Here is an 18,903-nt window from a genome sequence, read left to right on the forward strand (position 1 = left end):
AATACATAACTTTAAGTCTTCACTTTAATATCATTACAAAATATAACAGAATAAAGCAGCTTCAATTTTTTACGGGCCCCGAAAAGGCCCGGGCCCCGGGGCAGTTGCCCCGGCTACCCCCCTCTCGGCGGTACTGCTTATACTGAGAATTTAGATGCCGCAGATTAACATAATTTCCATGTAAAATGTAAAATGCACATGTAAAATGAGGGTGAATGGCATGTGAAATCAAAATAACACTCTACAAAAAGTACAATTATAATATAGAAACAAACGACGCTCCATAGTAGCAATCCTTCAGCAATTCTATATCATCTACTCCAAAAACTGAAGTGAGATAATGAAAAAAATTGCCTGCCCATCTATCCCACCCCACCCTCCAAATATTTTAAGGTCTATTACCCGAGCCTAAGAAGGCCTCTGATTGCGTCATTACAAATTTTTCTTTTTACTTTTGCCTCGTGTCTGATTAAGCTCGGAAGTGAGACTTTTGAAGGCTCCTTAAGTTCTTGCCATTTTCCCATACATTTCCTTTGGGCTTAAAGACATCCAAAGTAGGAGGCCTTCTTACCCCATGCACGTTCATGGTAGTGAGAATTGAGAAAGTACACGAGAAAGTTTTGAAAGAAAATTTATGTAGTTACTTTGGCAATTAATTGCCTTTGGTTCCATACGGGCGGCAACGTACAGCTTTTATGAAGATAACCAGCACTGACTACCAGTAACACGGAATAATCGGAAAAATGCAGAGTTTTGTCCTAAGCTGATTTAGGCCTATAACGTGGCCTCGAGAGAAGAACTAAAAAGTTGACAAACCAATTAGAAAAAGTCGTGCCTGTTAGTCATGATAGATTATTTGGATGAAGGGAAGTTTAAACAGTGTTTAGTTCTGAATAAACCAAGGAAAAGTGAATATAGAACTTGTAGTGACTCTAGCAATCTTTGGGATTGCGCTGTAATAGAGATATCAATATCTTTGAGTGAATTCAACACTTTAAAGTGAAAACTAAAGATATAATTTGGCTGCTGACGCTGCACAAACAAGTGTCTCAAAGGCAACTGTCCTGTAGCCATGGGTAAAGGTAAAAAAGGGAAACGAAAAGATGAGGATGATTGGTAAATATCTTTCAAATAATGTTGTTTTAAATTCTGTTATTTGCAGTCACAACAATTCCACGTTAAAAGCAATGACACATTGGATTGGAAAGTTTGTTGTGTCAAAATGAGGTCCCTGCCCTTCAGTATTTTGACCAAAATGAATTTGTTAAGAATTTTCTTTTTCCCACTTTGAAATGTTCATTTCATGGTCTGTTATGTTATGTATATATATGTTTTTTTACTTACAGGGAAAATGACATAGCAGAAATTGCAAAGGAAAGTGGTATAGATTTGCAAAAAGAGGAGGAGCATGTGGATATAGATGATAAATTAACAAAAAAGAAGCAAAAAAAGAAGAAAGAGAAATCATTAGCCAAAAAGTGAGTGAAGTATTATCATTAATCTATTGATAGAAAGTCGAAACATTATAACTGAGTTCAGGGCTTTTCAGGAAGACAAAGCTTCTTCCTGTACCAATGACATCTCTAACCAGCTGTTTTATCTATTAAAGATTTTGACAAAACATTGCAAGATTCCTGAAAGTACAGATATCCACATGGGCAATGAAACAACTAATGAAAATTGCAAAGCATGTTTTAAAATGGAGTTGTATATACTAAACTCCATTATTTCAATGTTGTATATACTAAACTCAATTATATACAAATGCTTAAATTATTTCAATGATTAGCTAAAAAGATAAATTTTGCCAGAAATCATAATTTTAGTATGATCCTATATACCATAAATCCTCAAATAAACCCCCGGGGCTTATTTGCAAAAATGAATTTTTGGGTGGGGGCTTATTCGAGAGGGAGGCTTATTCCCAAGTTTAGTATTTTCCTCAAATGTCAACATAAAAACGACATAATTTTCTCAATGAAATAAATTGAAAAATTACAAAAAGTGTAAAGATCTAACAAATATTATAATTTTTTATCATCACAAAATTCACTTTTTTGCTTTCCAAGTCAAAGGGAGTTACACTGTATAGCTATTGTCCTGTGGGGGCTTTTTTGAAATAAGATATTTTTCTACAATTGTGATTTTTTAGGTGGGGGCTTATTTGGGGGGGCTTATTCGAGTGTGGGGGCTTATTGAGTGTAGGGGCTTTTTTGAGCGTAGGGGCTTATTTGAGGATTTACTGTAACAAAATCACAAATTGAAGACAGTTTATTTAACTAAGACCAATAACAACAGTTCATGATGATAGTATGCTAAGTCTGATGTTGTTGGGTTTTGGATGATTCCCCTTTTGACTTAAATTTTCTCTTCATTTTTGCCTTAAACTCCTTGAAAATTTGAAGAAACTTTTACCATGAATAGGCTTAGGATTGTAATGGGTAAATCTCACTGAGCAGTCTTTTCTGCCCAGAACCCCAAAGATTCCTTTTCCAGTAAGTACTTTCTCATTAATATGTGGCCGCCCACTTTTAGAATTGCTGTCTAGGTCCCCTTCTTTACATTCAACAAAAGCAACATCACTTATTGCATAAATAATCACTTTTTTGGGCTTGCTCTTGTAAGACTTTTCTCAAGAAGAGTCTGCTTCAGGCCTGCTGAAAACATGATTTGACATTTTCCTAGCTTGAAAAAATAAACAGCTGATTTCTTTCTGGAAACATGGACATTTTGCTTGTCTTTGTAAATGTTATCACTGCAATAAGCAGTAGCATTTAAGTAGAAATATCTTTAGCTTGTGAGAAATGTTTGCTTATCTAGAGTTTTGCTGATCCAGCCATGCCATTGACCTTTTGATAACCAACTCGACTTTACATCATTTTGAATCCTGTGATTTAAGCTAGCTGTTTCAGTTTTCTCATGCCAAGTCTGTTATCAATTCTAGAGATTCTGACGATGAAGAAAATGATGTGCCCAGTATGGATATCAGTGTATGTTTTTTCTAATTTTAACTTGAACTGCTACACAAAGAATGCAAACACATGATTCCCTACATCCATTCCACCAGTGGAAACACCCCCCTACCTTTTGGAGTTAGTAAATTCTATTATTGTAATTGTAACATCTTGAGTGGGTTGCTTCAGGGAACTGTTTCCAGAAATTTTGGCTATATAGATAGGTTAAGGGGATTAGCCATTGTTCTAGTCAAAATTATAATTTTTAGCTGCAAAAGAACATTTTTTAACAGAGCATTTTTTCAAGTTAAGAAGTTTTGGTGATTTAGGCTATCATTTGGGCTTTTAATGCAAAGGATTTTTAGGCCCTATTTTAATGTCATTTTTCAAAGCATAAAATGTTATTGAGAATTAAAGCATATATATAACAATTAAACTAAACATCATGCTTTAAGTAATAGGCATAGTCTACTTGTGTAAGAAGGAATAACCGCAGGATAGGCTGTCTGCCGGATTCTGTGAATCTTGCAATGAGTAATAATACGAAAGATATTCAGGAACAAAGCAATACGACGACAAGAATCCAATGTAACAAGATAAAATTTTCACTATAAATTAAATTTAAGGAATATATACTAATATTTTGTCCCAGCATACAGGGCTTCATCAGAGTATGGCTATCATATTATTTTCCCTTATTTTTAAGGTTATTCATCTTTAATGCTATGGTTTACAAAACTTATCATTTTAATACGTAATAAGTGCCCTAAATACCTGGCCTGAAATGCTCAGAAACCCTTGAACCAATGCAACCAGTTAGATTAATATTCTCCCCTTATTTCAAAATCAAAGTTATAGAGCAATGTTATATCCATTGGTAATCCAAATGTTGAAGAGAACTTTTTGTATTTCTTTTCCTGTTTAGGCTGCAAAACCATCATTTCAAGCATTGATGGTCGAAGAGACCTTGTCAAGCGATGATGAAAAGCATTCCTCTGAGAACGAAGACCATGTAGAAGAAAATGAACCACCAAAACCAACATCTGACAAGCCAAAAGACCAGGACCAGAATGTTGCTTCAAGCAAAGAAAAGAAGAAGAAAGGGAAAAAGAAGGTAGATGAAGAAGAACTTGATGCCATCCTTGCAGATATTGAGGGTGGATTGGATAAAGAAGAGAAGGGTACTGGCAAGAAAGGAAAGAAGAAAGGTAAACTGAAGCAACAAGAGATGCCGGAAGAGCCAGACAGTACGCAAGAAGGGTATGAAGAAACCAAAACAGAGATTGATGAGTCAATAAAGAAAAACAATGAAGAAGTTAGCCCACCAATGCAAGCTGTTATGAAGACAGAAGAAAGTATTGTTGATGAAAACGCACCAACAATTAAAACTGCTGCTCAAAAGAAAGCCGAGAAAAAAGAGCGTGAAAAGGAGAAAAAGAAAAAAGAGGCAAAAAAGAAAGCTGAGACTAAGAAGAAGGTGACAGATGATGCTCAGGATAAGGAAGCAGGATCACAGGCAAATGAACAAGAGGCAATGGTAGAGGTGAAGGAGCCTGGGACTGTCCAGGAAGGCAGTGGTGCAACAGTCACAGTGCAGGAAGGTCTGTTGTCTTTAATTAATATTCCATACTTTGAGGAAGTGAATCTTTTGCAAAGATATGCCTCATTTTATGCATAAAAATGTGTTTGCTCTATATAATATGATAAAACTGTTATGGTTTTAAATTTCCAATTATTTGTCATAAGGCCAATAAAGCTGCCCCTTCCTGAAATGTACCTGTTGCTGTGACAAGTTGCTGTGAACTGGGTTCTTGCTCGAAAATATTTTTGCATTCAAAGGCCTTAATGAAAGCAAATAAAATGAACATAAATCAATTGGGTGCCACTATGCTAATCAGTTTTATTGATTTCGACTGCAATTTTGATTGACTCTTACACTTACTTGTGAATTCTGACCAAAATTTTTGTTGAAATAACTGTGTTGGGGTTAAAAATAACCCTCAAGTGCATTCAAACTGCAACTACTACCTCTGCTAACAGATTACAGATGCCCTCTTGCAAATGGCTGGTGTACAAATCAGTGGCTTCACATGCTGAGGCGAATTCACCTGAATTACACTGTGTTGTCACCAGTGTTGCAAAACCGAAAATTTCTTTCCCCATAATTCAATTCAATTTTCGAAATGCAAGTACTTTCAACTTAAAATCTATGCAAAGTATTACAATCTCATGATCAGCTTACTGAATTCCTTAAGGATATTTTGGCTGGAGAGACACTTTACTGTGATAATCTTGGCAAATTGCAAATATGCCTGGCAAGCAAGCAGTGCCAGATACTATGAGGCTACTTGGTTAGAAATTTTTTATTGTAGCATTCGGTAATTAGAATATTTCGTTTCAAGTTACCTACATCTTCAAGCCATTGGTGATTGCAGAAGATTTATGATTCAATCAACAAAATGCGTAGAGTCACCAACATGTATATACAAAATTTAAGTGAGTGAATTTTTGTGTTTGTCCTTTCAGAAAATGCTGCTGCAGCAGAGGAGGAGGAATCTGGAGAAGACGGTGATGATGGTGAAGGAGACAAGAAGAAGAAGAAAAAGAAGAAGAAGAAAGTAAAGGAAGAAGATGAAAAGAAAAAAGGGAAGAAGCCAGGAAAGGCTGCCCTCAAGCAAATGCAAGAAGCTCTTGAAAAGCTCAAACTGGAAGAAGAGAAACTCAAAAAGGAAGAGGAAGAAAAACAAAGAGCTTTTGAAGAAGCTGAAAAACTTCGTCTTGAAAAAGTAAGCTAGGTTTATAAATATTTTTGCATTTTCAAGCAGGATTTCTCGTGTAAATTTTAGGTAAGGCGAGTCCTTTATATGATCATTATGAAATACATGTAAGAGTGGATACTTCTTTGGGCCATCAAAAGGGTGAGGTAGAATGGCCAGTTCTTTTCCACGCTGTAGTTGACCTTCCTAATTATGTGATAATAGGCCAGTTTGTCTCTTGATGGACAGCGGGAAAGGTTCCAATTTGAGAGTTTAACCTTGGTTTGAACATCCACTTTGTTTGTAATTATTTCCCTTAAAAGAAAAATGATGTGATAGCTGAATCTTTTATCTAGATCCGTTTGGAACAGGAAAAGAAAGAACGGAAAAAGCAAAAGGAAAAGGTTTGTGATCTGAAAATTCCTAAATCTGTAATTTTACTGTGAAAATGCCTGTTAACAATGAATGTTACAATGAACTTTAAGAATCGTAATTAAACAACCAGAATCCTCTGGCAAAAATGCCATTTATTATTTTTGTTTTCATATTTCACTGATCTTTTCATCTTAAGGAAAGAAAAGAGAAATTGAAAAAAGAGGGAAAGTTGCTTACTCCTGCCCAAAAAGAGCAAAAGCGCAGAGCTGAGATGATGCTAGCTGCCATGAAACAGCAAGGTAACCACGAGTTTACTCTAAGTCTCTATTTGCCAACACATAGATTATTTTACTTTCGGGTTTCAGTAGTTTTCAGAAAAGGAGGAAGTAATGCTTCTCTATAATTTATGCAGTGCTCAACAAGCCAAGTTCAATTAGCTACTGCGTACTTTTTGCTTTTCAAATATCTATTGTCAGAATGCCCTTTCCGAATGGCACTTTTTAGATACAGAAGTAAAAAAACATCTAAAACCATTTCAAAATTGAAGCGCAAACTACAAAATATAAATAACACCAAACAGACACCACAATTTTTATGAGGGAACAGGTATCATAAACTACGTGTTCAATAGAGTCCACTAAGAAGCACAGATTAAGTCACTATTTTTGAAAGTTTTAGCCCTTTGCTAGATGTCTTTTATATCGATATTACGGACATAAATTCATATACATTGTCCTATTTAATCTTTATGGAAATGCTGATCTGAATTATGTAGCAATCAGAATGAAAGAGTTCTTAAATGAGCACTCACAAATATATATTTTAAGAATTTTATACTTTTGATCACATGACCAAAGAAAGCCTCATAGATTATCTAAAGGTGCGTGAAGTTGGTTGAATGTGTTCCAAATTGGTTGAGATATGGCCACATGAGAACAGGCTCTCTTCCAATCAAACCTCTGTAATTTGGTCTTGGTTCATAACTTTGTAAACCAAGCCAAAAGAGGTATTCAACATGTAGAAACAAAAAATTTTACAAGGCAATTTCGAAAACAAGATATTTTTAAAATTCTGAAAATGTGAAAAGAAATTTTCATGCCAGGGAATGGGGTTAATTCAAGAGGGCTTAAGCAGGAGATAAACCATTATGGCGAGACAGTATGATGCTTACTTTGTTTTTTTGCAAACAGGAATCGAAGTACCAACAAAAGAAGTAGTTGAACAACGGAAAAAAGTAAAGTACGTGAAGAAAAAGAAGAATCAACCGATTCAAAGAGAAACTTCAGAAGACTCGTCGAAAGATGTGACAGGTAAAGTTTGGTGGTGTTTGCCAGTTTACTGATACCACATTAGTAGTACAGCTCGTATCGAAGGATTACTATTCTATCTTGTGACGTCACCTTGAATTTTTTGTTTTGCACATGCTTGGTCTATTCTAGTCCATTCAGATCGGAAGTGGTGATGAATTGTCGTTAATTATGTTGTTTGAAGTGGGAGAATGCTTCTTTTAAAGCTCCCGTTGTAACCTTGAAGCACTTTTTACAGTCACACCAAGTGTATTTATGAGTCCTTCAAAGGTACGAGCTAATTATGGTAGCAAAAGGCTGCCATCTGTCGTTACGCATGTCCATAGGTCAAAGAAAAGTTTGAAAAATTCGCGTTGATTTTTAGAGAAACACTGGGTAAATAAACGAGCCTTTCTGTGCTATGGTTGCATAAATGATGGCTACAAATACATTATTTACTTCTTATATTTTTATGTTATTTATCTTTTTTACCATTACTCCCTTACTTGTTGTACAAAAATGAAAACTTAACATTTAATGGAAATTGTTTATTTTAGAAGGCGAAAAAGAAAGTGAAAAGGAAAGCGAAAAAGAAAGTGAGAAAGAAATAGAAAATGAAAATGACAGTGTGGATATTGTCGAGAAGTCAGAAGAATTGGTGCAAAAGGTTGAAAGTAAGGCGATTAGTTCATTTCTTATGTAAAAAAGATTTTTACCGTTATACGTGGGTTGAAGCATATGCTTTTTGTTTTTAAAAAATTGACCTGTGATGATAAAAAGTTCAGAAATAGTCACTTCTTGTTGTGAACCAGAGAGGTTCCAGGTATAACGGCGTGAAGTGACAAAGTAATATTGTCACTTCTTCTTCATACCTTAGCAATATGCCTGTTTCCATATCTTTCTTTCATTTGATTCTGTTTGGCTTTCAAAGTTAACTCAGAGAGACAAGACTGGTGCGTTTCTTAATGGTGTGAAATACCATCTGACAAAAAGTGTTTCATAGTTGAAAATTCTTTGTGCAGCTCCTGAAGATTTGAAAAAGGAAGATTTGGTAGATTCATGGGAAGAACATGTAGATGAGACCCGGGAACATGTGAGTTGATTTTTTTGGAATTTGCTTTTACGAAATGAGCTCCATAGTTATTGATCTTGTCTTAGTTTTTTCCGCATTTACGATTGATGCATCCTTGTCCAATACAAAGAGAAATGTAAGGGAATAATTAATGTCACGGTTTGTTGGCAGTACCCAATCGTCAGTACGTCTCCTATCCCTTTTCCACACATGGAGTCACTCGCTAAGTTTAGGTCAATATCTCTTCCAAAAGAAAGAAGCTGTCGAAGTCTGCATTCACTTATTGAGAGTATCAAGTGCCAGAGAAACCGCATGCACAAGCAAGGCTTCTTCGTACCATCTTGCCTTTCTTGCATCATCTTAAGTCGTCATAAGCGGGAAATAAATATTTTGCCACAAGCTGCTCTTCAATACTGTATATTTTCCCTAATCAAATTGAACATTTTAGCCGAAGGGGACAGAGAAGGTCGTTGAAACAAAAGAGATTCCAACGAAAGGTACTTTTTTCGAACTCGTATCTTTACTTCCAATAATTGGTAATTTTTTTAATTTTCGTGTTTTTGTTTAGCGTACTCTATTCTTGACAATGTTGGCTCTAGTTTTCAGATGACCAGTAGATTTCACACAAAATTGTTTTTCTTTTCCTTTCCTTTTTTATTTTAAATTTTTTATAATTTCCTTTTGTCAGTTAAAGTTTAAAATTCGTCGTTTGTTTTTGAAATAGGTGAAAGTGGACCAGAGAATGCAGAGCCAACCAAGGTGCCTAGTACATTATTCGTTTTGATTGTTTTCAGAATTAGATTCTTTCTGTCAACAAAATCGTATTGTATGTTAGAGTTTTTCATTGAAATATTAGGAGTGACTTGCAATAAAAAAATGTGAAAGAGAAGCCGGAACCTTACCAGTTCAATAAGAACCACGAAAAAGGTTTTTAATTGCAATATATTGCTATGGTGGACAAACAGGACAAATAAACTTCTCGGCAGCTAAACCTGATTCCGAACATTTTTACAAACTTTTCAAATGAAGCTAAATTTCAATGTATACTGTTGTTGCGACTAAAGACCTGACTGATATAGGCTGTATACATGCCTGTTACTCTTAAATGTTGCGGGTTTCAACTAATTTTACCAATTTTCATAATTACTCTTCAAGACTATCTTAAGTTATGAGTTTTGCTTTTATCTGATCGAATTTTGGAGTGCAGCGATTCTCAGTTCCAATTGTGATTTATATTTTAGAAGACGGAGGAAGAAGAGAAAAGTGAAGAAGAAAGCGAGTCAGATTCTAAAGAAGATGAGAGCGACTACGAAAGTGACGATGAGAGCGAGGAAGAATCGGATAGCAGTGAGGAGGAGTACGAAAAGTTGACGCCAGAGAAGATCAAAGAAAGGGCCAGGGAAAGGATAATGGTAAGAAACACACAGGGCACAGTAGACGAGTTGTTCTATCTCCTACACGAGCGAATGCTCTTTGACACTCATTTGTATTAAGTATAGGGTTTGTGAAAGGATAAAAGCGTGCATTTGCAACGAGCAAGAACTCTAAATATGGATCAAGCGTAACATCCAATGGCACAACGGTAAAACAATCAAAAATCAAATCTATCCAGCGAAGTAAACAAACGACACAATCAGATTAAGCGTCTCTTTGCAGCTAGCATAAAATAAGATAGTGTTTCGACAAGTAATACAATGCCTCGACAGCTCGTTGTTTTTAAAGCGCCCATCTTTCCCTTGCACAAATATTTAAATCATCATACTTATTGATATTCTCCGAAGATTAGTTAGTAACTATGGCTATAAAACCAAGCCCACCTCCCAAATATTTAATGCTTATTTCAGAAACGTTGCAAATGGAAGACTTTCTTTTTTATCGATAGAAACGAAGAGAAGAGGCCGAATCAAAGCGAACAACGGACCATTTAAGATGTCCTGTTATCTGCGTTCTTGGTCATGTGGACACTGGAAAGACTAAAATTCTTGACAAGGTTTTTATTTTTTTATTTGAGAAAATGTATGCAATGTTTAAGAACTTAGGATCTTGTTTAGGAAGTAAGATACCATGACATCGCAAGAGCGAACCTCGAGCCTTCACCTTCCCTGTTCCTGGGGCCCTGTTCCTGGGGGGGGGGTAAACTATGCCTAATTTTGGACGGGGACGTGCCATTTTGGTTAAAATTTTGGACCCATAATTCCGCAAATGTCTGAAAATGTGACTCATAATTCCGCAAACAAAATTAAAACTATACCCATAATTCTGCAGAGCAAATAAATTTTTTAAAGCACCTAAAAAATAATCAACCAAATTTTGCATGTCCTACGCCCCAAAATATCAATATTACACATATTTCATACTTTAAATTTTAACTGGACATTCATTTTGTTAGTGCAAAATCTCCCTCCTAATAATTTTGCAATATTTTCCAAAACGGTACCCATAATTCTGCTGTTTCTTCAAACAGTGCCCATAGTTTCGCACAAATTTCAAAAACTGATACCGATAATTCCGCACTTTTCAGAAAAAAGGTACCCCTAAATAATGGCACGCCCCCGTACCCTCAAACATTTTAAGGTACACCCCCCCCCCCCGAGCCCAGATTTCTATCTTTTTTCAAATTCAATTAATCCATTTAATAACATGACAACCTGTGTTCGCCGAAAGCTGTTTGAAAATTCATCATCATCATCAGGTACCATCTTCTATCAGAAGGTTGGCTACCATGACCCTCCAACTATCTCAAAATCTGAGTTTTGGTTTGTTGTCATGGTCATAGATAAAACTTACCTGTAGCTAAAATGACCGTTGATAGGTGAATGGGTCTCTGTTGTGCTATCCTTAGTCAGGTAAGTGCTGTTAAGAAATGATCCGCCCAGGAACATCTGCAATGTTTGTGACATATGTTGGGCGCCAGTTTCTTTCTTTTTTGCCGCCCGAGTTAACCCCTTCGCTGCTTCTCTGCAGGGTGAGCTCAAATCTTATTTAAAAACCAACTCAGATTATTACGCATATAAATTCATTGATTTATGTTTGAAATTCGCTAAAAGTTTGGCAAATTTTCCTTAAAAAGTGAGCAGAATTTGAGATATATTTTGGATCCATAGCAGATTAAAGAGTTTTTCCATTAATGCTTTTTGCACACATATATGTATGTTTACTCTATTTGGTTTATAGACACAGAATATGAAGATAGGCAAAAGAGTGACTCTTGTCGGTTCCATTGTTGTTTTTTACACCGGAGTCAAAATTAGAATTGCTTAATTCCCTTTTAACCTCGATTTCATAAGACGAAACTTAGCCTTGACAAATTATCTTTCATTAATCAGATAGTAAACGAACTATGATACATGATTGAGTTTGTTTACTATCATGGGGCACTTCGTCTCAAATAAAGTTGTCTACTTTCATTCTTTTTTAAAATTTCCCTGACAGATACATGCTAAGCCTCGAATAAGTTAACGCATTCGCTAGAATTTTCCGGCTTCGTTTGATCGACAGGAGTTCCCCTCTGCCTAATTTCTATTCTGTGGTACAGAACAGAACGGTTCTAAGTTTCTACTTCGAGTTTCACGCTTAATGCAATGTGTACAGCTCTGCTTATAACATACCGGTAAACAGTTAATTTCATTAAATGAATTTTTGAACTTAGCAATTTGTAATTTAATAATTTTTTTAAAGATTCGTCACACCAATGTTCAAGATGGCGAGGCCGGCGGGATTACTCAGCAGATTGGTGCAACAATGGTACCGCTGGATGCTGTTAGAACGCAGACAAAAATGATCAAAGAGGTAGTTCTTTGAGTATTTATACGGCCTGATTGAATGTTTTAATTCGGTATAATCATTGAAGCGATTATTTGACTATTACAGTTGTTACAACCGTTGTTCAAAACATTATTTAGTTTTTAATATGCGATGGCAGTGTTGGGGTCTTTCATCTTCCATTCCCGTTTATCTTGAAAAGATAAACAATGACATTTCAAACCGTTCCTTCAATGGTTTTCTGTGTGTTTTTATAAAGAAATGCCTTTTTATCAGGGTATAGCAGCGGGTCCCTAGAATAGTATGCATATCCCCCCGTGCATACGTATCAGCACCGGGCCAACTATTTGAATAATTTGAATGAAAATAACGCGGTAAAACTGTTCTGTAAAACAAGTAACTGACTATGGAGGTTTCGTACAAAGGAGATTCTCGTTTAGCAAGTGTTATTTACTGGAGGAAGTGTGACACGGCCGTGACAGGGCTCGAATCTGCGACCGATGATACTTACGTTTTTGTGTATCAACTAAACTACCCGGCCCGATTTTCAAACCCAAGTCCAAAGCCGCGCCACTCGCACACAGATCAGATTGCCCCCCCCCCCCCCCCCGCCTTCTTCACTAGGTGTGTTGGGAACCTATCGCAACAGGCATCGCTATGCACGCTGGATCTCCCTCAAAAGAAGGAATCCCTGCACCGGATGAGCCATTACAATCACCACAAATGGATAGGGTTAAAAAGGAATAAGTGATAGGAGAAAAGGATCTGTGAAAATATAAACGTTGTTTGTTCAGTGTTGCCGGCTAGACAGCGAGTTTCAGAAGAACATGGGTATTTCATTCCTTCTTTTAGTTTCTCAAGTTCGACCTCAAGCTACCTGGCTTACTGATCATTGACACACCTGGTCACGAATCCTTCAGGTTTGTTTTTTTACCTTTCAAATTAGGTCGCATGATGCTAGGATTAATTTTTAGCTTCGGATCAAAATTGCAATTTAATAATAGGAAGTATCGCATATAGACAGCACTATACACATGTGACAAACATATTGTCCTTCCATCGTTTTGCATTCCCCATTTGTTTAGAGGCAAGATGACATAAACATGAATCGTTTCATGAAAACAATCTCTGCCGTTTGCTTGTTTCTAGTAGTTATTTAAAACCATAACCGGTTCAGAATAGACAGTAGATGCAACCATCAGTGAAAATGCTATTACCTGGGAGCACTTTGGGCCAAATGCCTCATTGTTGGAATGCCTCGTTATTGAATTGTCTCGTTTTTTGAAGTTCCTCGTCGTTGAAATGTATCCTACCTGAAATGCCTAGTATTTCATTTTTGCATCTTTCCAATTACAGCAACCTACGAACACGTGGCTCTAGCCTGTGTGATATGGCAATTCTTGTTGTTGATATTATGCATGGCTTGGAGCCTCAGACAATTGAATCGATAAATCTATTGAGAAAGAAGCATACCCCCTTCATTGTTGCGCTGAATAAGGTAACAAAACGCCTTTTGTCGATTAAAAGCATTACAAAAACTTTAAAAATGTAGTGTATGAAACTCTGAATCACAAAAACAGCTATCTTTAGAAAAACGTAAAGCTATCTTATTATTTTTCCAAAAAAGCCAGCCTGCAAATGTTTGACCCTAATTTTTATGATAAAGTAGCGAGATCCCTCAGGTTACTATCAGGTTTTTCTAGTTTATATGACAATGAAGTAAGATGCACTTGTGAACCAAAGTTACCTTCCATTCTCTGAAGATATCCGCCGTGCAAAGCTTTGGCTGCGGAAACGTACATTGGGGGTGACCATTTGCCTGTATCAATAGGGATGACCTTTATAGAAGTTCTAATTTATTTCGAAAATACTTTCAGCTAGTTTGAGTTGTTTCAAGTTAGTTTTTGATGTACTTTTTCAAACAACCTCTAGATTGTTTTAGAGATTCAATATTGAGGTAAGAAATATCGAATTTTAGATTGATCGTCTCTTTGAATGGAAAAGAGGTCCAACTAGCCAAGTCGATGACACGATAAAGAAGCAGAAGAAAAACACAAAACTGGAATTCGAAGCAAGGACTCAGCAAGTGATTGGAGAGTTTGCTGAACAGGTTTGCTTTTTTTTATTCAACTATTCTTTGTATTCACACATTTTTGTATTTTGCATTTTACTTTGTTGTGTACTCTTTACATTCTGAACTAAAAAGTTATCTGGTCGCTTGTTTTAGGGACTCAATGCTGAGTTATTTTACAAGAATGTTGACGAGAAGAGCTATATTTCATTAGTTCCCACATCAGCACACTCCGGAGACGGGATGGGGGACCTGATATCACTGGTCTGCAAACTTACTCAGACTCGATTGGCCAAAAAATTAGCATTTTCTCAAGAAATCCAAAGCACAGTTATGGAGGTTAGTTTCTGCATTTGGTCATATTTGCATTTTGAGAAATTCCTCAGAGTTGTTAATCATTGTTAGATAATGGTTGCATATTTAATATTTAAAGCTTAAACTCACTGCATAATAATTTTGCCTGGTTTTAGCGTAATTCGATGGAGGATTATCGCCGATAAAGTTCTGTTTTTCATATATCGTAAGCCATTGTAGACTGTCATTAACAGCCCTAGATCATTAGAAATCGGTATCGTATCGGAGATCGTCGCCGATTAATTACGATATATAAACGCAAGGTTTTGTTGTCAGAATGGTTCGCGAAGCCATTAGATATGCAATTAGATAAGATTGACATTGGTCTGTTCTATAAGTTGGTATTTGCAAATTCGACGATCAGTACCGAATTGCATGATCATACGCTTGAAAGAGAAGCTAGAAAGAATACCAAAAGGGGCAAGAGTTCTAGGCTACTCTCTTAGTGCCTCTGCTCCTTTCAGTGATCCATAATTTCTCAAGAAGTCGTGGTTTGCCCTTAAATGAAAGTTGCTCTTTTTCAGGTCAAAGCGTTGCCAGGATTAGGAACTACTGTTGATGTCATTTTGGTAAATGGTAAGCTGAGAGAAGGTGACACGATTGTAACTGGTGGCATTGATGGTCCAGTTGTGACACAGATTAGAGCCATCCTCACGCCACAGCCTCTGAAAGAGCTAAGAATCAAGGTTCGTTTGCTCGTGCTTTTCAAGTCAGTACGCATGCGCAGATCTTGTCAATAATTGTATACCCATATTTGATCGTCATAAAGGGGCCGTATTTAATCGTCATGTGGGACTGAAACTGACACCCCCTGCAAAAACTGTATGCATTCTACTGGCATTTGATGTAAGCACTGGATCACACAGAATCTTCAACCTCTAATTGGCTGCATCGTGTCCTAAATAATGGGCCTGTCCTAACTTTGAATGTTTGGCATAAGTATTGTTGTATTTGCAGCGTGGCTCGTTTTTTACCTTTAAGTACTTTATTGCTCTCAAGGATCTTGTGGTCACGCTGTTTATACTTACTGTTTTATATTCTGATTTGTCAGCTTGCAAGTGTTGAATTAGGCAATAAAAAATCTACCTCTTCCTATAGAGTAATTACATTCAACACAAAGAACTTTTGGCAGCCCAAGGTTGTAAAATAACTGGTAAAGATTTAGAGAAGGTCATGGCTGGAGCACCTATCTTTGTTGCTGAGCAACCAGATGAAATTGAACCCCTCAAGGTATTGTTTTCAATTTTTTTCGATTAAATACTGTATTTTCTAGAAATTCGATACCAGAGAGATGCAGTTCTGATTACTAATCTGGCTTTTCCCTTCATTTAGGAAGAAGTCAATGAAATTGTTCGTTCAAGTCTGAAAGCAATCAAGCTATCTGAACGCGGTGTTTACGTGCAAGCATCCACACTTGGATCACTGGAAGCTCTTCTCGAGTTTTTGAAAACTTCGAAAATCCCGGTAGGTTACTACCATTGAGGTTCCTTCAGCTAAATACTAGAAATTTTTTGGCACCTAATGTCATTTCTATCAGTTAATGAATTAGATTCGTTCTTACATTTCATGCTTGTGACAATAATTGTTCGCTAGTTTGTGCATAGTTATACGCATGCTTTAAATATTATGTGCGTTTGCCTTGCAGTACTCTGGTGTAAACATCGGACCAGTGCATAAGAAGGATGTCATGAAGACGTCAGTTATGCTGGAACACGAACCGCTGTAAGTTGACGCCTTTGCTGACATCAGACGCCCAACCAGAACCCCCAAAATTGTCCCCCTTCCCCCTTATTTGATTTTTGCAGCAGTGCCTTTCTCAATACACCTGAAGCCAAATCATTCAACTTTTTTTATCCTGTTGTTTCCTTTTAAAGTGCTCCTTTCGTAAAAATAAGGCTCTTTGGGATGCTCAGCAATTAATCAAATCCATTTAAAGCCTATATTTATAATTGTTTACAGTTTTGAACAAAAGTGTTGTTGGGAAGTATTTGGGTGTCATAGATAGGCCAAGTACGATTGCTGATATGGGCTCATTGATGAAACCCAGCGTGGTTGTTAAGCTGCAAGCTTGGAGAACCAGCGTTCCGATGCTTAAATTGCCATATCTTGGTCGTATTATCTGTCTGTGCATACGTTGTTCGACTCTCCATCATTTTGGCTATGCTTTGTCAATGAATGTTGCTGGGACCGATCCCACTGCCCGATTCTTTTCAGAGACTTGGAATTCATGCGTTCACAGAAAAATCTCAATTTATATGCACTATTGAAACAATGCTGTAAGGCATATTTTAGATATAAATTTTTGTTATGAAATTGCAATGAAAGGTTTTACTTCACTTTTTGCTAGCTCGCAAGCTGAATAGTTTAACCATTCTTCTAGTGATAATTGTCGTCACTGCTTTCTCCAGGTATGCGGTTGTTTTGGCATTTGACGTCAAAGTCGAGCGAGACGCCCAAGATTTGGCCGACAAGGAAGGAATCAAGATTTTTACGGCTGATATTATTTATCATTTATTTGACAAATTTACTGCATACACAGAGGTTCGTCATTTTCTCGTCATAAAGTTATTTTCTAATCTAACATTCTTTGTCTTTTTCTTGTCCATCAAGTTTCTAACTAATCTTAAGATTATGAGTAAGCGATGCTAGATCAGGATATGTGAAAATTCACCTAGAGAAAATGTGAGCAATTGACATGGCCTTAAGTTCAAACCTTGAGTTCCTCTTTTTCTTTTACTTTTGTTATGGTAGTCTAGTCCTGTTTTGATAAATAGTAACTTGTTAATGAATTTATCAAAGTTCTACTGTATTGCAATTTCAGGATTACAGGCAAAAACAAAAGGAGAAACACAAGAATCTTGCGGTATTTCCATGCAAACTACGCGTCTTACCCCAACATATTTTCAATTCGCGAGACCCTATTGTTATTGGGGTTCACATCGAGGCTGGCACTCTAAGACTTGGAATGCCGCTAACTGTACCCGCAAAAGAGGTTTGTAAAGTACTTTGGAGAGCTTTTGGCACATTTTCCCGTTAATGGTCACAAAAGCGTTTCGTCGAGGTCAACAGCCTCGCAAATGCTACAATGTCTTACTCATTTACTTGGAACACCTAGCAGCTTGTATAATGTATTTATATTTTCAATTTCTTTTTCCTAATGCCACCACTTCTACCCGGCTTCCGTACTTCTCCAGAACCATGTTGACAGTTTAGGCAAATATCATACATGTCACACGATTTCACGTCATGGCAAAGCAGACACCATGCAAGCTCATTTGTTTTTTATATAGGGTCTTCTAACAAACAGCGATTGTTATAGGACAACCCCTCTTTAAACTTCTTGAAGCAACTCTAAAACGAAACCTCTATTGGGTCTTGTTTTGGATATCCCCATGTTTATCCCCAGTTCTTTCTTGTTCAGTTTTGTGATATTGGGGTCGTCACCGGCATTGAGGCTAACCACAAGAACATGGATAAGGCAACTGCTGGCCAAGAAGTTTGTGTCAAGATTGAACCGACGGGCGAAGCACCTAGAATGTACGGGAGACATTTCACTTACGAGGACACGATTATGAGCAAGGTGCCATTTTGTTTTATTCGCCCCATTTTGTTTTGAATTTTCCCATTTTGTTTAGATTTCTGTCATTTTTTTCGTTCAGATTCCTAACGGCGTATCCATCTCACATATATGGCAGCAAATTCTCTTTATAATACACATAGAAGTTTAAACAGTTTGTGAATTCTCGTCAACCAAAGTAATTTATCAAAGTTATTTGACCTTGTTTAAACTTAATTTTTGTGTTGCGATAGCTGAGCAAAGAAGAATCAACTTTTATTTGGGTTTCTATTCGATTTGTTGACAGAAGTATCTTCCTTTCTTAATTGGCTGAGTTCACTTGTATAATTTCTTCGCCTATTATAACCCATGTATTATAAATTGTTTTCTATTTTAGATTTCTCGTGAATCCATCGATGTCCTTAAGAGTTATTTCAGAGATGATATGACCAAACTTGACTGGCAGCTTATAATTGAAATGAAGAAGATTTTCAACATTATTTGAACTAAGGACTTGAGCTATGAATCAAAATAAACAAACTGCCCAATTTAGGGTCTTTCGACATGCTGTTTTTGTCTTCTGTTGTTGAATAGTTGCCATTACATTAACCCTTCTGCTTCTGAACAGCCTAATGCAATAAATCTCTGAATTAGAAAATATTTGCTTTTGTGTTTTTCTCAGATGTAATTCTTAGAAAGCAGAAAGAGAACAGCCTC

General features: G+C 36.6%; 1 protein-coding gene across 2 annotated transcripts; it reads left to right on the top strand.

Moving 5' to 3' along the window:
• The first annotated feature begins 528 nt into the window (after nucleotides 1–528).
• Nucleotides 529–18,846, top strand: LOC135686528 (eukaryotic translation initiation factor 5B). 2 transcript variants are annotated; one of them, XM_065202777.2, is made up of 27 exons: nucleotides 529–1,116; nucleotides 1,347–1,478; nucleotides 2,945–2,990; nucleotides 3,880–4,555; nucleotides 5,481–5,740; nucleotides 6,067–6,114; nucleotides 6,282–6,384; nucleotides 7,276–7,395; nucleotides 7,929–8,045; nucleotides 8,394–8,464; nucleotides 8,892–8,940; nucleotides 9,168–9,202; nucleotides 9,685–9,855; nucleotides 10,326–10,433; nucleotides 12,122–12,232; nucleotides 13,058–13,125; nucleotides 13,562–13,703; nucleotides 14,184–14,315; nucleotides 14,433–14,615; nucleotides 15,155–15,316; nucleotides 15,729–15,860; nucleotides 15,963–16,094; nucleotides 16,276–16,352; nucleotides 17,039–17,171; nucleotides 17,452–17,622; nucleotides 18,052–18,210; nucleotides 18,584–18,846. In XM_065202777.2, exons 1-27 carry the CDS (start codon nucleotides 1,073–1,075, stop codon nucleotides 18,689–18,691), a joined length of 3,690 nt encoding a protein of 1,229 aa, XP_065058849.2. In that variant the 5' UTR covers nucleotides 529–1,072; the 3' UTR covers nucleotides 18,692–18,846. The 2 variants fall into 2 exon arrangements, with proteins under 2 accessions (XP_065058849.2, XP_065058850.2); XM_065202778.2 differs by having other exon boundaries at nucleotides 9,688–9,855.
• The last annotated feature ends 57 nt before the right edge of the window (nucleotides 18,847–18,903 follow it).

The sequence above is a fragment of the Rhopilema esculentum genome, chromosome 6, assembly GCF_057945365.1.
Source record: "Rhopilema esculentum isolate cy_ngs chromosome 6, ASM5794536v1, whole genome shotgun sequence".
Taxonomy (NCBI): domain Eukaryota; kingdom Metazoa; phylum Cnidaria; class Scyphozoa; order Rhizostomeae; family Rhizostomatidae; genus Rhopilema; species Rhopilema esculentum.

What these genes read in the sequence shown, in the direction of transcription:
- LOC135686528 (XM_065202777.2), top strand. Translation starts at nt 1,073, where the DNA reads ATGGGTAAAGGTAAAAAAGGGAAACGAAAAGATGAGGATGATTG. An exon ending in AATTTACTGCATACACAGAG is followed by an intron (nt 17,172 to 17,451) that starts GTTCGTCATTTT and finishes TTGCAATTTCAG; the next exon opens with GATTACAGGCAAAAACAAAA. An exon ending in AGGACACGATTATGAGCAAG is followed by an intron (nt 18,211 to 18,583) that starts GTGCCATTTTGT and finishes TTTCTATTTTAG; the next exon opens with ATTTCTCGTGAATCCATCGA.